This window comes from Pelobates fuscus, chromosome 2 (genome assembly GCF_036172605.1).
Source record: "Pelobates fuscus isolate aPelFus1 chromosome 2, aPelFus1.pri, whole genome shotgun sequence".
Taxonomy (NCBI): Eukaryota; Metazoa; Chordata; class Amphibia; order Anura; family Pelobatidae; genus Pelobates; species Pelobates fuscus.
Window position 1 is genome coordinate 354,482,749 of NC_086318.1, and position 18,802 is coordinate 354,501,550.

Below are 18,802 nucleotides of genomic sequence, written 5' to 3' on the forward strand. Positions count from 1 at the left end.
AGCACAAGGTGCAGAAATTGCCAGTCCACCCATTTAAAAGCTTTCTCCACATCCACGGATAACGAGTAATGAAAGTTGTCAAGATTTAGCTAGATGGAAAGCATTTAATACTATGGTCTTTCCCTGGCCATTTGCCCCTGAATAAAACCGCTCTGGTTAGACCAGCCCCTGCACCACGCTCTCAAGCCTAGAAGCTATCATTTTTGCATACAGCTTGACGTCTGCATTTAGCAATGAAATGGGTCAGTAGCTAGAGCAGACCTCTGGGTCTTTACCCTCTTTAGGCTTGTCGTTATAGGTGCCGCAAGCGAATCTTAAGGGAATGACTGACTCTTGCTCTAAGATTGAATTGAACAGATTCAACAAACAAGGCATTTGGTATCCCTGAAGTTTTTATAACATTTAAGCGATAGCCCATTTGGGCCATGCGCTCTGCCAGTTTTAGATTTCTTAATGGCCGCCTGCAGCTCTTCCATTGTGAACTTTGCATCAAGTGCCTATGTTTTTGCCATGTCTTTTCTTGTCTTAAATAAAAACCACACTTAAAAAATAAAACCATATGCATAAAATCAGAATTTGCTGCCTTTAGAACTTGGAACGCACCACGGGCATTCATATAGTGTGAGAATTCCACTGCAATAGGGCCTAACAGTGCATTATCCTTGCACTTGAATGGAGTGCAGACATGGCTCCATCTTAAATAGGCACAATTGGGCATATTACACAGTCTGGCATGGTGTAACCATTGCTTATTAATATTTCAGGATACATTTGCATTGTACACTATGTGTTGTATTTTTTATTGTTCCACGATCTACATTTGTAGAAGAAACCGCAGTATCTCTGTTTATAAGTATTTTTTATTTATTTATTGTACTCATTATAAGGGTGCAATTCACATTGTGATTTGTCACACTGTGTATGTTTTATTATTTACTGTATGTATTCCATGGAAAGGTGGAAACACTATATCCCCCCTAATTTTGAATACAAAATTTGCATACATTTCTGATGTCTTGTCATTACTGGGGATATTGTGATGGTGCAATGTCTCTTTAGGACAAAGTAGTAAAAGTGTGAGGTGTACCCCAAATTTTTGAAACCTTGGGTACATTTGGTAAGCAGTCAGTCTTGCTGGAGGTAAGAAGCAACACCCACAGGTATGAAAATCTGCAGGTGTACTCACTTTGACAGAATATAAATTCTGTAACAATGTCAGACTATTACAGTTTTATAAAACTAATATATTTTTATTTCTTCATTCTCTAGGGTTTCAAAATGTCTGCTGCTGAGTGGGCCTCGTCTGTGTGCTTGGAAATGGGAGGTAACGCTGGGGGCTCAGACATTGTTGCTAAAGGAACAGGCACTAGCCAAAATCTGGACCACGTCATTAATTCATCTCTAAACTTTGCCCAGAGAACGCTCTAAATCACATTCTACACGCATGGGAAAAGGTGCTTTTTATATTTATCTCCGAGAAGAGAGTATTAATATTTAACTCTGAGAAATTAGACATCTGCAAGGCTGTGCTGGCTACAGCAGTAATCATAATGTCAGAAACAGTTAATACATATATTTTCTGGTACGGACTGTGTAGAAACCAAGATAGATTTTAAATAGTCATCTACCATTACAAAGACTGCTTTACTACCACAACTACTGTGTTGTTACTTGGACTGTGCATGAGATGGATGTGAAGATTATTTTATCACTCTGTTAAATATACAATATGGACACAGAAGACTGGTCTAATTTATACGGAAGGACTCTCTCTCCAGTAACAATGACTCCATATTTAATTTGGATATAGAGCGTGCAGATTTGTCATAAAGACATTAATAGGCTGGATTCATTTCAGTGAAATATTTTTCACAAACCTCTAAACTGCCAAGGTTAGCCATCAATGTTTTTAATGGTAGACCAGATTAATCATATGAAAATTTGCCAGATGGTGGGTTTTCCTTTTATTCAGTTGTGTTGACCAACGTTTCATGTAGATGGCTAAACAGTTATTAGAGAAACAAGTATTCATCCAGCTTCATTCTGTTTGCCTTTGTTACCTTTGGACTTGTTTTGATGTGAACCTCCAATGCGCAAGACCAAGACTGTGCTACATTCTTGTGCCATGGGATTCTGTGGATCTCTACCCTTTTTGATATTCTCCTGAGAAGATGGAGTGTCAGCTTTTCTAAAGTGTAAGCAATATATACTTTGGTTTAACAGTTGGAATAAAGACCAATGTAAGTAATTACATCCATTTCATCAGTGTGAATTACACGCTATTTACTCATATGTTGATATGAGGACATTAACTGACATATGTGCACAGCTTGCATGGTGCTAGGAGAAAACTTTGCATAAGTGACAAGGTACAGCTGCAAACAATAAAACTACTTTATTGTATTCAACCATAATGCCATCAAACTTGTTTCAAAGAAAAAAAGATGTGTTCTGTTACAGATCTTGTTGAGAATGAGCTGTACGGAGAATCTGAGCAGGAGGTGTTCATGATCAGTGGCACAGAGGGATCTAAACAACAGATGAAGCAGCCTGAGAGAGCATTAACAAATCATGTCTGTTCGGTCCATTCACAGAGTAATACTTAGATATCTGACGTTTCAAGAAAACAACTTACTCAAAAACTTTGAAGAGCAGCAGAACTGAGTTTATTAATTTTTTTTCTATCCCTAGTTTCCTTGTATTTTTAGAAAAGTTAAATACAGATGACATGTACACATGCTTCAGTGGGTGATTCTCTTAATGATGCCATAATTTTTCTTCTTAATATTATATGTCTTAAGAATATATTTTAAGAGTTCAAAAAAAAAAAATAAAAAATTAATAAATAGAAAGCCAAAGTAGCTTGTTGACCTTTCTTGTAGTACACGATAGAACAGATAAGAAGGCAAGCAATGTATGGTCCCAGAGAGAGTTACACATCTGATTTCGTAAACTCAATTAGCACAGGGCAGTGTGAATGCAGTACCCCACTACTATAAACCGTTCATTAAAAATGTTACATTTTAAAATACTTACATTATCATTAGCAACTTCCTTAATTGGCAGGGCCACTCATTGACAGGCTGCCTGCCCCTCCCCGAGCCTTCAGGACAATGCAGGAAGCACTGTTGAAGCATCCCCTGCATGGCCCTAGTACCCGCGGCACGGCCCGAATGCATCTAATGATGTGCTTGTGCTGTATTGTGCATTCTCTACAGACAAAACACATTACAAATATATCTTGATTTCTAATTTTGCTTCTGTGCTAGGTATAAAAATATTGTCAGAGTTTAAAAAAAAGAACTGTCAGTGACAGTTTTCTCCCTAACACCAGCAAACGTTATAACCGCATCTACTGGCTTAAATTAAAAAGCTAAATATGTTAATAAAAAACTAATTTACCTTTGCTGCATTTCGACGGTTTTTGTTTTTTCTGTGTTTTGTTCTTGGTGACTTCCTCAACTGATGCATCAAACAGAGAAACTCTATACATGGCATTTTCTTTAGCCGTGCTGTTCGCATATGTGCCTTTTTTGTTTTGGCACTGCAATAGTTACTTTGGCAAGTTTTGAATAATTTAAACGAAGTATTGGCGCAAAAAATAACTAGCTAGGCTCAATGGAGCTGCAGTCTCACGATTTCTGGCCAACCAGGTTGTTACCACAGCAACACTCTAAAACTAGCTGAGATCATGATACATAGTCAGCAGCTCTGCAACTGGAGGAGCTGCAGAACAGATATCATGGCCATTGGACCACCAGGGAATGGATTTCTTAAAAAAAAATATCACCCCCACACACACACTGGAACCACTCTTACGTCCGCACACGCTTTTTCTAATAAAAAAGAACTTTGTAAAGGATACTGTGACGAAGTGCCCTTCGCCACTTTGTCCTGGAGAGGCCTGCTTGCCTGCCTCCTCCCCTGCGACTATGGTCCTGGACTATATTGCACTTTAAACACTATATTCGGGCATATGGATTTGTATTAGGCTGACTCTAGCCCTTTAACTATGCTGTAGGTCTGGACTGCTAATATAACTGAACAGCCAGGGGATTTAGACGAATATATTGCATGGGAATACCATTACTGGAGAATACAGCCGTTCGTATGATTTCATACGAATTCTTTGTGCTCTGAATAGGTGGCCGCCATTTCGGGACTTTACACGTGTTCGCGGCCATCTTGCGTACGAACAGCGGTGTTTGCCTGTGAACGCATGGAACTGAAATCGGAAGCGCAAACAGGCGAATACCGCTAAGACCTCCAGACATCCAGAACTTCGTACGGAAACTACCGAACGACCGGCCGTTCGGTAGTTATACTTATCTTAGTATGGGGATTCTAGCGATCACGAAGATGCGAATGGATGGCAAGAATTTCGTATATTTTACCGTGCGAACGGAGACCGACCGCAAGGCCAAAACTCATGGAACTATTTTCGGCTAGTTGGTCTGTGCGGTCGGTCAAAACTTTGGAGCTCTGTATCTCCCGAACTATTCATCCGAATGGGCTGATTTTTGGACAGACTGTTCCCCTGATCAAGGGCTATTTGGGGATACCAGACTTAAAGCTGTACCCCCTGTTTTTGGGGTACATCCAGAACTTGGGTAAAATAATGTACGTTTTAATTGTGTTATGTGTTTATCTGAGGGGAGGAGACGTGGGGGTGTTACCATGCATGTGATTGGTCAATTTCATCCTCCCCCTGGGAGTGTCCTGTGTGTACCTTATCCTAATAAAAAGCAGGCTGGGTGTTCCAGTCCTGAGACCTCTTCTGACCCTCAATACGTAGCCTTGTCTCGTTATTGGAGGGAATTGCTATATCACACTGGGGATTGCTATGCGCTGCATATTCCCCTGAGCTCTTAATCACTTAGCTCTTGTAAGAGCTTGTTCCGGATACGCTCTCCAGGAGGAGAGATCTTCCCCACACGTTCCTGAATGCTGAAGGTTCATTCCAGGGTGGACGGAAGACGGCGCGGCTCCAGTTAAGCTACGGCGGTTGTGGAGCCTTCGGTGGTTGTGGTGTCGTCTGCAGTGCTTGGAGTCCTCTGAGAGCGCTAGGAGCATCCATCAACGGAGGGTACTCAGTCGGAGTACACGGAGCTCCGTTACAGATACTGCCAAGTGGCATCTACACTTATCAGAAATTCATCCTTGGTTTTCGTAATTGTTGGACTGCAGACTAAGTCAGATCACACCATGGTTGATTCTTAAAGAGTTTGTTTGATAGGTACACCTATGCTTTGCAGGGGATAATCAAAATGCAAGATTCTGGGGCTGGGGCAATCACACACTGACTATATATGCTAGTTACAAATTTGAAATTAATAAAGCTTAAGAATATCAATATTCAGGTATTGTACTAGAGGATTGGAGGAAGGCAGATGTCGTTCCTATATTTAAAAAGGGTTTAAAATCCTTGCCGGGAAATTATAGACCTGTGAACTTAACTTCTGTGACAAGGAAATTTGAAGGACTATTAAGGGATAATATTCAGGAATTCATTGGGAAGAACTTTGTTATTAGCAATAATAAGCATGGTTTTATGACACATTGGTCATGTCAAACTAACCTAATTGCATTCTACGAAGAAGTAAGTAGAAATATAGATCAGGGTGTTGCAGTGGATGTGATCTACTTGGATTTTGCCAAGGCATTTGATACGGTTCCTCACAATAGGTTAGTCTTCAAACTAAAAGAAATTGGTCTAGATGAATATTCTTGTTCTTGGGTAGAACATTGGCTTAAGGATAGAGTACAACGAGTTGTCATGGTAAATTTTCAGGCTGGACAAAAGTGGTAAGTGGTGTCCCTCAGGGTTCTGTTTTGGGACCTCTTCTATTTAACATATTTATAAATGATCTTGAAATAGACATTGAAAGCCATGTGTCAGTGTTTGCAGATTACACGAAACTTTGTAAAGTAATAAAATGTGAGCAGGATATTGCTTTGCTGCAGAGGGATTTGGATAGATTGGGGGAATGGGCACTAAAATTGCAGATTAAATTTAATGTAGAGAAATGCAAAGTTATGCACTTCGGGGGCAAGAATGCACAAGTAACTTACACCCTAAATGGTAGTGAATTAGGGATAACCACACACGAGAGGGATTTGGGAACTGTTATAGACAACAAATTATATAATAATGAAAGAAGGAGCACAACCAATACAAATGCAAAAAACCTGATTGTACAGGCTCACATATAACAGGTATCAACAAGGACACCATAGAATGACAATATACTGTTTTAGATCAAACCATGTGTTTGCTTGAGTATCTGCCCCCTTCCAGATTGCTTAAAATAGAAAGCGTGAACGCTGAGTAAATCACCACTGACACAAGTTCAGATAACTGAAAAACTATGGAATGTTTAATTAGGGGGGTGGCAAGCCCCTTATAAAGGCAGAAATACATCATATGCAAGATAACAGAGAGAATACATCTTTAATTGGTCAAGTGTCTTATCTAATGCACTTCCTCCAAAGTGTGATGTCGCCATCATCTCGTGATTTTTCTCCGGACGGAGATGCCATCTTGTTACACGAGGTGTTCAGTCGATGAGAAGGGGTGCTCAGCAGCCATTTTGAGTAAAGGTATACAAAGTACAGGTATACAAAGTAAATAGAGATTTTACCTACATTAACCGTTTACGCCCTTACGGCGTTCTATGCCGTCGCGGCTTTAAAGGGCTTTAAAGCCGTTGCGGCGGCATAGAACGCCGTAACGGCTTGCAGCCCCAGGAGCTAGGAGGTACTCACCTCCGCCGCGATCCTCTTCTGGGGGGCTGTCTGAGAGCCCAGGCAGCCCCCCTCCGGCAAATGAGGCCCCCGGGGGCCATGTGATCGCTCTCAAAGAGCGATCACATGGCCCCCTATAGCTGGCTATGGATCTGCCAGCAGGGGGACTGTCTAAAATATTAGACAGTCCCCCTGCTGGTAGGTAGTGTAAAAAAAAAAAATATTAAACATATTATAAAATAAATTAAATGCATTTTTATATATATATATATAATATGTATATATATATTATATATATAATATATATATATATATGTAACGTCATCCGTAATGTATTTTAATATTAATATTAGTATATATATTAGTATTAAAATACACTTAGAATGACGTTACATATATATAATATGTATATATATTATATATATATAATAGATCTACATATATATATTATATATATATACGTATAATTACAATAATAAATAAATAAATAAATAAAATAATTAAATAAATAAATAAAATATTGAAACAAAATTTAAAATAAATTATATATTCATATGTAATTTCATTCTAACTGTATTTTGTTATTAATATATATATATTGGAAACAGAATACACTTAGAATGACATTCTATATATATATATCTATATATAAAATACAAATAACCGCAAATATATATATATAGATAAATACATATAATTACATAAAAGATTACATTAGTATACACGTAGAATTTGAATACCTATAAATGCATATATATTAAAATTCTACGTGTATATTTAAGTAATTTTTTAACATAATTATGTCATTTGATTAATTAAAATTTGATTGACATGCCTGACAACACAGGGAGAAAGTGCTGAGAATTTAATTCGCAAGCACTATATTTGACCCTGTAACTCTCCAAGACACCATAAAACCTGTATATAGGGGGTACTGTTTTACTCGGGAGACTTCGCTGAACTCAAATATTAGTGTTTAAAACTGGTAAATTGTATTACAACGATGATATTTTAAGTAAAAGTGAAGTTTTTTGCATTTTTTACAAACGAACTGCACTTTTATGGACTATATTATTGTTGTAATATGTTTTACTGTTTTAAAACACTAATATTTGTGTTTAGTGAAGTCTCCCGAGAATAACAGTACCCCCAATGTACAGGTTTTATGGTGTTTTGGAAAGTTAGAGATTCACATATAAGGCTTGCATTTCATTTTTTTCACATTGCAATTTGCCAGATTAGTTATGTTGCCTTTGAGACCGTATGGTAGCCCAGGAATAAGAATTACCCCCATGATGGCATACCATTTGCAAAAGTAGACAACCCAAGGTACTGCAAACTGGGTATGTCCAGTCATTTTTAGTAGCCACTTAGTCACAAACACTGGCCAAATATTAGTTTTTTGCTTTTTTCACACAAAAACAAATATGAACGCTAACTTTGGCCAGTGTTTGTGACTAAGTGGCTACTAAAAAAGACTAAACATACCCCACGTTCAATACCTTGGGTTGTCTACTTTTTCAAATGGTATGCCATTATGGGGGTAATTCTCATTCCTGGGCTACCACACCGTCTCAAAGGTAACATTACTAATCTGGCAAATTTCAATTTGAAAATGGAACGTTCTATATTTGACCCTGTAACTTTCCAAAACACCATAAAACCTGTTAATGGGGGGTACTGTTGTACTCGTGAGACATAGCTGATTACAAATATGTGCATTTTGTTGCAGTAAAACCTAACAGTATTATGACATTTACAGCTAAAATGTGAGGCGGAACGACAAATGTAAAAAAAAAAATTAACATTTCTCAGTTTTTATTTTATTTTATTCATAATAAATTTTCATATACAAATATTTTATATGAAATGAAAGCCCTGTTTCTCCTGAACAAAATGATATATAATAAGTGTGGGTGCATTTAATATGAAAGAGGTGAATTACGGTTGAACAGACATATAGCGCAAATTCCAGTTTTTGTTTACGTTTTGTTTTGATCAGAACGTGCACTATTGACTCCGTCCTGAAGGGGTTAATTTCTATCCATAACAATGCTTAAACATATCTACCCAATATGTAAGCAATGACTAGGATCAAAGAAAACAAGAGACCATTATAATCTAAATAATCCACATTAAGTGGTATAACCCCTGATACAAAAAAAAGCAATGTTATGATACCTTTATAAAATAGTGAACCAAAAATTACACACCAAACAGACCCTATCAACGAACATGAGAAGAGGGTGAAGACATCAAACACAAAAATAGCCCCCAACGTTTCTGCGTTATCCGCCTTTATCAAGGGAGCATAAACAACAAATTAGGCTGCAATATAAAATGTCAATCTGCAGTTGCTAAGGCCAGTAAGGTTTTGTCATGTATAAATAGAGGCATAAATTCTCGGGATGAAAATATAATTTTGCCTCTTTATAAATCACGGGTAAGACTACACCTTGAATATGCTGTGCAATTTTGGGCACCTGTTCTCAAGAAAGATATCATGGCACTAGAAAAAGTGCAGAGACGAGCTACCAAATTGATAAAAGGAATGGAGCATTTTAGTTACGAAGAAAGGTTAAAAATTTGAAATCTCTTTAGTTTGGAAAAACGGCACCTGAGAGGGGATATGATAACATTATACAAATATATTTGGGGCCAGTACAAACCATTATCTGGAAATCTATTCATCTACTATTGGGTTAAAAGGGCTTTTAGTGGCTGTAGTCGTGTATAGGAGCAGCAAATGGGTTAGGGGTGGTAGTAGGGTATAGGGGCAGCAATTTGAGGGTTAGGGCAGGGCTTGACAAATTTGCTTGGAATCTGAGCCAGCTAACTAACAAAGCTCCATTTTCAGCGACAAAAATACAATTCTTAAAGGGACACTATAGTTACCAGAACCAGTACAGCTTAATGTAGTGGTTCTGGTGTCTATAGCCTGTCCCTTCAAACAGTGGCGGAACTACCACGGTCGCTATGCTGCGACTATGAGCTGCCCGAAGGTGTGGGTCTGTCAGTGAGTCTGTGTCTGTGTGTGCCTTTCAGTATGTATGTGTGTCTGTCAGTGAGTGTGTGTGTGTGTCTGTCACAAACTTTGGGGGTGGGTAAGAAACATGGAGCGGTTGGGGTGTGGGAGAGACACAGAGGGGCTAGGGGTGGGAGAAACAGATGGAGGGGCTAGGGGGTGAATGAGACATGTGGAGGGACTGGGGGGGAATGAGACACATGGGGGTCCCCTGTGCACTTTTCACACTGGGGCTCCGGTGGTTTCTAGTTTTGCCTCTGCGTTTTAGAGAAAGGCAGTGTTTATATTGCTGCCTAGTAACACCTCTAGTGGTCATCACTCAGACGGTCACTAGAGGTGCTTCCTGGGTCAGTGCTACACAGTGTGCAGCACCTACGTTCAGCCTCTCCACCCTCTGCATAGAGGTGCTGAATGTTCCCCATAGAGATGCATTGATTCAATGCATCTATATGAGGAGATGTTGATTAGTGCATGCACAATAGCCTCCTACTGCTTTCCTGTGGGAAAAAAGTTAAGTAAAATCACTATTCCCATACCATCAAAGGGGACTTGTCACCTAACCGGACACACACATACTGACAGACACACAGACCCTGACAGACACACACTCGGAAATTATAGGGGCAGCATTTGGATGGTTAGAAGCTGTAGTAGGGTATAAGGGCAGCAATTGGATGGTTTGAAGCTGTGGTATTGGGGCAGCTATTGAGGGGTTAGGGCTGTAGTATGGTATAGGGGCAGCAATTGGGGGTAAGGGGCTATAGCAGGGTATGGGCACAGCAATTGGGGGATAAGATGCTGTAGTAGAGTATATGGGTAGCAATTGGCGGCTTAAGGGCAGAAATTGGTTGGTTAGAGGCTGTAGTAGACAGTAAGGGGCTGTAGTATGGATGGGCTAGGGGCTGTAGTAGTGGGTTTAGGGGCTCTAGTAGGAGTAGTTTAGTGGCCTTAAGTAGTGTGTTTAGGAGATGTAGTGGGGGGGTTAGGGGCTGTTGTAGTAAGGGGCTATAATAGTGGGTTTAGGGGCTGTAGTAGTAGGTTTAGGGGCTTTAGTAGGGGTAGTTTAGTGGTCTTAAGTACAGGGTTTAGGGGCTGTAGTGGTAAGGAGCTGAAGTAGGGAGTTTAGGGGCTGTAGTAAGGCGTTAAGGGGCTATATTAGGGCTAAGGTGCTGCAATTCCTCCCTCCCTGAGGCTTACCTTTGAGGGAGGGATCCAGGAAGGGGGGAGGGATCACGTTCCTTGGTGATACCAGGTGCCTTGTGAGCACAGCAGAGCCTAATTCTGGAGGCAGAGCCACATGCAAGAAGGCAGAGCTTGACACTGCTATGGGCCTGCAGCTACATCGGCCCTGGGTCCAGTGGATGTATTGTCTGGTCTCAACCCCTGGCAGTTGTAGACCATGTGCACTGGGCTCCTGTGTTTTAGCATGCTGTGTGCAGGCTGTTGAGGGAGATCGTTTATATCCTCAACAGCCACAGAGTTCCCTGTATGGCCCGGAGGTCAGGCAGCACCAGCCCTAAAAGGCTCGTGGGCAAATCCCTTTATCTCCCTTGCTGGCTTCAGCCCATGGCCATCGCAGCCCATTGGGCATTTGCCTGGTTTGCTGCGATGGTCTGCATACACACATTCAAAGTTTATCAGCAGTTATTTTTTTCTAGTTTTTTTTTTTATAAATTCTTTATTTTGGAAGATTTTTAGTTTTATGGGGTGGGGGTACAGAAAAGAAAATGGGAGGTTCAAGGTTTAAAATACACATTGCACATAACAAACGAGTGTTTTTAACAGTATGTGAACTAAGCAAACCATTATATCATTTCAGTGTACATTTTTATCAACTTTGAGTATTTTGATGGGGTTTCAAGGGTACAGAATGGAAGCGGGGGGGTAAGAGATTGGTTAAATAAGAGTATATGATATACAATACGTTTACATATAGGCATTTCGTTGGTTTATACATATGGACAGTAGCTCTGTTTTGTTCGTTGTCGGCAATTTTGTCCGAGTGAATATTCAAGTCTCATGTAATGTAACTTGTTCTGGTGGTCTGGGTAGCGTATTTGAGACTGAGGGGTTCATTTTATGTCATGGTTTCTTGGGGGTTTTGTTGTGCCCCTCGTGTTTGCTTACTGAGGTAATCGGGTCAGTTCGTTGGGGTTCGGGCTCCCCTCGTGTGAGGGGGGGTCGGGGTGGGTGATTATTCGTGTCGTTCTGGTCTATGTCAGACGTTCTTCGTGCTTTATGTAGTTCGTTGGCTGTCGTGGGACGTCGGTTTGAGTGCAGGTTGGGTGACTTTTCGGTGTAGTATGCAGTGTGGTGTGGAGTGCGAATCTCTGGTGTGTCGGTGTTCAATTGAGCATTGGTAGGTGTTCATGTGTGCCCTAGGTGTCCAATGTGGAGCTGTCTCCTGGTTATGTGGGTCCTTTATCCTTGGGTTGGCATTTGGTTTCGGTCCGCGCAGCGGCTTGGACAGTGGGGGAGTGCGGGGGGGGGTTTGGGGGGGGGGTGTGGGTGGTCTTCTGGTTCAGGGAGGGGGGGGATGGGAGGGATGGGGTTGTGGTCTTAGGGTATGTGTGGTTATTGGGTTTGTGAGGTGTTGTGTTATGTTAGTGTTGACTGTTGGCTAGGTCGTTAATGGGAATGCATAGAACCACGGGTCCCAAATTTTTTTGAAATGTTTAGTTGTGTCGTGGACCAGTGCGGACAGTTCGTCCATTTTAATTGTGTCCTTAATTTTTCTCTTCACTGTGTCCAGTGTGGGTGTGTCTGGGCTACCCCATTTTTCGGCGATGGCTCTTCTGGTGGCGAGCGCGATTTTGGCTATCAGTTTGTTGTGGGACCTTGGTGTGTTGGCCATGGGTTTGGATAGGAGCCATATCCATGGGTCATGTGGGATGTCAGTGTGGAGGATCTGTGAGACCATTATTTCTATTTGGTTCCATACTTGTGTGGTATGGACACAATCCCACCACATGTGTATGTAAGTGCCTCTGTGTCCACAGCCTTTCCAGCATAGGTCAGTGTTTGACCTGCCCATCTGTTTAAGTTTTAGAGGGGTGACGTACCATCTTAATAGCGTCTTGTACGCTTGTTCCTTGTGATTTACACATATGGATATGGAGGCTGTGGCCTCCCATATGTTTGCCCAGTCTGATGGGTCTTCGGCCTGCCCTATATCCCTCTCCCAAGCCGACACGTATGTGAGTGCGCCGTCCTTAACATTTTGGATTATGTGGGTGTATAGCTGGGAGATTTGTCCTTTATGCGTTGGGTTTTGTAGGCAGTGTTTCTCAAAGGGCGTGAGTGGTTTTGTGCCGGCCTGTGTGATTGTTGGCGTTTCTAGGAAGCTTCTGAGTTGTAGGTGGCGGAACATGTCAAAGGTGCGGAATGGTGTGGTTTGTGGAAGTTCTGCGAATGGTATCGGTTGTCGGTTTCTGTAGAAGTGGTGTAGTCGTGTGAGGTCGTTTTCTTCGAAGCGGGCGAAGTCTTTCGGTGTCATGCCGGGTGGGAAGTGTGTGTTGCGAAGTATCGGCGTCAGTGGTGAGGGTTGCGAGGTCAAGCCGCTTTTTGGGGTTACTTTGTCCCATATATTGATTGTGTTGAGGATTGCAGGTGATGTTTGGGGTAAGTGGGGTCTGGCTGCTCTGGGGAGCCAGATATACAGTGAGGGGAAGTCTCTACCAAAGATGTCGTGCTCTAGGTCTACCCATCGCTTGGTACCGCTGGGGGCGTGCCAGTGTTGTGCTTGCGTTAGCTGGGCTGTCTGATAATAATGGATGAGATGTGGGAGGCCTAGACCCCCTGCTTTGTTGGGGACGTATAGGGTCTGTCTTTTAATCCTGGTACGTCTATTGGCCCAGATGAATTTGTCGATGGTAGTTTGTAGTTGTTTGAAATCTGCGTGATTGATCGGGATTGGTAGGGTTTGGAATAAATATAAAAGTCTTGGTAGGACGTTCATCTTAATTGATGTCAGCCTGCCCAGCCATGATATCGGCATGTTTTGCCATTTGTCTATGTCTTGTTTGATTTTTTGGATCGTGGGGGTGTAGTTTAATTCATAGCTGCGGGAGAGGTCCGTTGGTATAGCAATACCTAGGTATTTGATATATGTGGGTGTGAAGTCAAAGGGGTAAGTTAGGCGTATGGCTGTTTTAGTGGGGGTGTCTATATGGATGGCAAGGACTTCGGTCTTGTCGATGTTTAGTTTGTATCCAGATACTTCAGCGTAGGTCTCTAGGGCTTGAAGAAGCGGTGGGAGGGATGTTATTGGTTCTGTTATTGTAATGAGTAGGTCATCTGCATATGCAGCCGTTTTATATTCCTCCTCGCGGATTCTCAGTCCTTGTATGCTTTCGTCTGTTCTGAGTGATTGCAGGAGTGGTTCTAGGGAGAGCGCGAAGAGGAGTGGGGATAAGGGGCATCCCTGACGTGTGCCGTTATATATTGTGAAGGAAGGGGGGTATGTTAATGGTAGTAGGAGATGGGCTTGCGGGGTGGCGTATAATACTTGTAGAGCGGTTATGAATGTTTGTGGGAATCCGAATTTGAGTAGGGTAGCGAATAGGAAGGGCCATAACAGTCTGTCAAAGGCTTTTTCTGCGTCAAGTGATAGAAAGAGGGTTGGTATGTGTCTAGTCTGTGCCGTCCATATGAGGTCGTATGTCCGTCTCGTGTTGTCACTGGCCTGTCGTGCCGGTATGAAGCCTACTTGGTCTGGATGTATTAGTTTGGGTATGAGGGGGTTCAGTCGGTCGGCGAGGATTTTGGTAAACAGTTTTATGTCAACGTTGAGGAGGGAGATCGGTCGGTAGTGTCCTGGTTCTAAGTGAGATTTGTTGGGTTTTGGGAGGAGGCATATGTTGGCTTGTAGCATGTCTTTTGGTAGGGGGTCGCCGTTTAATATAGCATTGTACAGGTTGCATAGGTGTGGGATCAGGGTGGGGGCGTACGTTTTGTAGTAGAGCCCGGTGAATCCGTCTGGGTTTCAGGGTTTTTATGGCCCTTGCAATTTCAACTGTCAATATGGGGTTGGCCAGCGATTGTGCTGTTTCTCCATTAAGGGTGGGTAATGTTACGTGGTTGAGGTAGCGTTCTGTGAGTGTTTCGATAGGTGTTGGGTTGTGGCGTGCTTCCGGTGAGTGGTCGTATAGAGCCTCGTAGTATTTTTGGAAGACGCTGGCGATTTCGTTTGGGGCCTCTGTGACTGACCCGTCTGGGGTGCGTATCTTGTGTATCTGTTTGTTTTCTGATCTCTGTTTGAGTTTTCGTGCGAGTAGGGTGTCGGCTTTGTTGGCTTTATCGTAAAAGAGTTGCTTTGACCAGAGCAAGGCTTTTGTGGAGTCTTTTGCCATGTGTGTTTTGATGTCTGTTTGGCATTTTTTAATTTGTTCGGTTAGCTCCTGCGTTGGGTCGATTTTGTGTTTTGCTTCGAGGGTTCTGAGGGTTTTGAGTGCGCTTTCTAGATGTGCAATCTGTTGTTTTTTGTGGATTGTCGCCTGGTTTATTAGGACTCCCCTGATTACTGCCTTATGGGCTGCCCAAAGTGTCCCTTCCGAAGTGTCCGCGTCTGTGTTTAATTGAAAGTATTCTGTGAGGGCTCTGTCTACCTCTTGTCTGATTCGTGGGTTGTGCAGCAGGTGGGGATTTAGTCTCCAGGACCATGGTCTGACTGAGCATGGCAGGCTGATTGTGAGCGTTATTTCTGCGTGGTCAGACCATGTAATGGGGCCTATGGATGTGGTGTGGACTTGTGGTGCTAGTGCTGGGGAGATGAGGAAGAGATCGATACGGGAGTATGAGTGGTGTGGGTGTGAAAAGAAGGTGTAGTCCAGGGATGTTGGGTGTTGTGATCTCCAAGCGTCTAGTAGGTGGGTGCGTGAGATGAATGATGAGAGCAGTTTGTCGGCTTTGGCTGTTGGTTGTTTGTGTTGGGTGTGTGTGCGCGTGCGGTGTCTGTCTACTGAGGGTGATGGGGCGGCGTTGAAGTCCCCTCCAAGTATGGAGTGGTGGGAAGGAAAAAGGGCTAAGTGCGCTTGTAACGTTTGCCAGAATGTGCTAGAGGGTATGTTAGGGGCATATACGGAGGTGAAGGCGTACGAGTGTGTGCCTATTTTGCCTGTGACTGTGAGGTATCGGCCTTGTGGGTCTGCTATTGTGCGTTGGATGGCGAGTGGGCACGATTTTCGTATGACGATAGCTACTCCGTTATGTTTGTCGTGAGGGGAGCTGGCGAAATGATTGATTCGGTAATGTCGGCTTAGGAGAGGGAACTGTTTGGCTTCGGTATAGTGCGCCTCCTGGAGGAGGAGGACGTCCGCCTTGGATCTGTTTGCCCATCTCATTAGTTGGTGTCGTTTGGCCGGGTTGTTTAGCCCTTTGCAATTTATTGATAGGCAGGTCAGTGTGGCTGGCATGCTGGGAGTCGCTGCGTTGTGTTTGTTGTGTGTGTTGTCTGGTTTCTGTTGTTCGCGTTATGGGTACGTGCGTGGTTCTTGGTAAACTGGGGGGGGGCGAGAGTTCGGGGGGGGGAATTGGTGAGGGGTGGCGGTATGGGGGGGGGGTGTGTGGGTGTCGGGTGTCCCGAGTGGGACTGAGTCTAGGGGGGTTTGTTGAATCCTGGTCTTACTATCGGGTTGCCAGGCGTCGTGTGGGCGGTTGGGTTTGCGCGGGTGGGTATTTGTTGGTTGTGTGCTATGGAGGGTTCGGGTGTTCTTGTAGTGGCTCAGTGGTCGGGTGGTTCCAGTGGTATACGGTTGGTTGGGGTTTTGAGGTAGGAGGTGGGTCGGTGCTTCGCCTCTCCCTCTCTGTCCCCGGGTTTTTTGTATTGGCTCCGATGGTGCATCTCGAGTAAGGTGGTTTAAGTGAGGGTGTCTAATGTTCCAGTGTTTTGTCTTGTTTTGCGTGAGAGTGGGTATGTTGGGGGTTCAGCTGTTCGGTGGTTGTGTTATTAGGTTGTGGGTGGCTGATATTTGTCTAGTGGGTAGTGAGGCTGTGAAGGTGTTTTTCATGGTTATGGTGTGTGTGGTTCTGTTCCCAGTTGGGTGTGAGTGTGGTTCCTTGGTTGCGTATGCTTATCGCGGTGTCTTGGGAAGGTGATGTAGGGGTTGATGTTAGTTTGGTGATATAGTGGCTGTAGTGCATGGGTCTGAATACGTGCGGGTTCCAGTGGGTGCAAGGTATGTAATTGTTTGCTTATCATTGAGTGGGTAGTCTTGGTTGCTCAGGCAAGGCTTGCGGTCTCATCTCTACGGTTCGGGTGTTAGGTGTGGTTTTGCTGAAGGGCAGGGGTGCGTGTGGGGGCGGGGTGTACAGTCTCAGTTGCATGTCTCTAATTGTCTGTTAGTCAGGATATAGTGTCCATATGGGATTGGTGGGATGCTTGTTGATTTCAGGGGGTTAGATGTATAAACATAGGCGGAGCGGTGCCATGTTGTCTAAGGGGTAATGGGTGTTGTGTCATCCAGTGGGGTGCTGTATATAGCTAACTGGTATTGCTCCCATGTGCAGAATAACTCAAAACAGTCCTATATATACAGTACATAATAGAAACAGTAGATTATGTTGGACTTTTGCAAACATAAATATATACATAAGAAGTGCTTCAGGGTGAGACAAATTTTACAAAACAGTCATAACGTTTTTAGAGTAGCATCCGAGTGTGGGAACCTGCGATTCCCCTTAGGTGCTCTGTGATCGTGTCAGACCGGTTCGATCCGGTTAGGAGGCCTTGCAAATTCTGTGGGCCTCTACCGTATATACTTTCCCCCCCCCGTCCCCCCCCCTCCACCCCCCAAACCCGTTTATTGCCAGAGGGAGATAAAGGGAGAAGGGCAGCAGGGGCTGAGGGAGAGGAGCTGGCCATTGACTCCGGTTTGTGGTCTTGGTGTGTCTCGATTCTTAGTGTACCGGGTTGGGTTGTGTATGGGTCGGTCTGATGGAGTTGGTCTTAAGGGGACCGGGGGGGCCCTCAGCCCTCTGCTTTAAGTGCTGGGAGTGGGGAGGAGAGACCGTCCGGTGGCACCGGTGTGTGGCCTTAATGTGAGTCGTTACTCGAGGAGCTGGGTTGGGTTGCACAGGGGTCGGGTTGATGAAATTGGGCTTAAGGAGACCGGGGAGGTCTTCTACTTAGCCTCGCGGCCTGTTATGACCCGAGGCGAGTGGTTAGTGCGGTTGGGAGGCCTCTTCTCTTCCCGGTTAGGGTCTGGGGTTTGTGGGATTTATACATTGCCCCCTGCGCTCGTAAGTTTTACTGTGTGTTTGGGGTTTGGGTCTAGCAGGTCTGGGCCTTGTGGGGAGCGGGTATAGAGCCCTAAGGTGCCAAGGTCTGGCGGTTAACTACAACATTTGTGATAAACCATAATAACAATCAAAAACATTAACTGGGGTGTAACCTGTCGTAGAATATACTACCAGAAGAACAGTGTCCTTGGACCGTGTTCGCGGAGTGGGTCTGTCCGCCTTGATTGGGTCTGCCAGGGTAGTACTGGCGGCTGCTTGTGGAGCCGTTCAAGTGTCCGTTTGGGTAGAGTCCTGTGAGGCCGGTGTCGGGTTGCGCCTTGCTTGCATGCGGTTCGCGGTAATGCGGGGTCTGTCTTTACGGCTGTTATCTCCAGGGGTAGGGCGGATGGGGTCTGTCGGAGGATATCGCAGGGGGATTCCCAGATGTGCTGCAAAGTCTTGCATGTCCGTGACCTGATGGAGGGTGAAGGTTTGTTCTCCTTTCTTTACGGTCAGTCTAAAGGGGTGCCCCCACATGTAGCGCCATCCAGATTCTAGTAGTGCGGTGGTGAGGGGTTTCAGTTCTCGGCGTTTCCGCAGTGTGGAGGGTGCCAAGTCTTGATAAAAGTGTAGCTGTTGACCTTGGTATAGTGGTGGGTGACTTCTGGCCGCATTCATAAGTTTTTCTTTTATCGGGAAGTGTAGGAGCTTCACGATTATATCTCTGGGGATGTTTGTGTTGAACATCGGTGGCCTTAGCGCCCGGTGTGCCCGCTCAATGTAGATGTCCTGCTCTGGGGTATCCGGTAATAGGGA

General features: G+C 43.8%; 1 protein-coding gene across 1 annotated transcript in view; it reads left to right on the forward strand.

Annotated features, from left to right (window-relative positions):
• LOC134587340 (alanine--tRNA ligase, mitochondrial-like) overlaps positions 1-1,565 on the forward strand; it is a 64,056-nt gene extending 62,491 nt beyond the window's left edge. The window contains exon 22 of the mRNA XM_063443640.1: positions 1,270-1,565. Within this exon, the coding sequence (XP_063299710.1) occupies positions 1,270-1,428 (159 nt within the window). The 3' untranslated portion in view covers positions 1,429-1,565. The remainder of the gene's footprint in view (positions 1-1,269) is intronic.
• Positions 1,566-18,802: the final 17,237 nt, after the last annotated feature.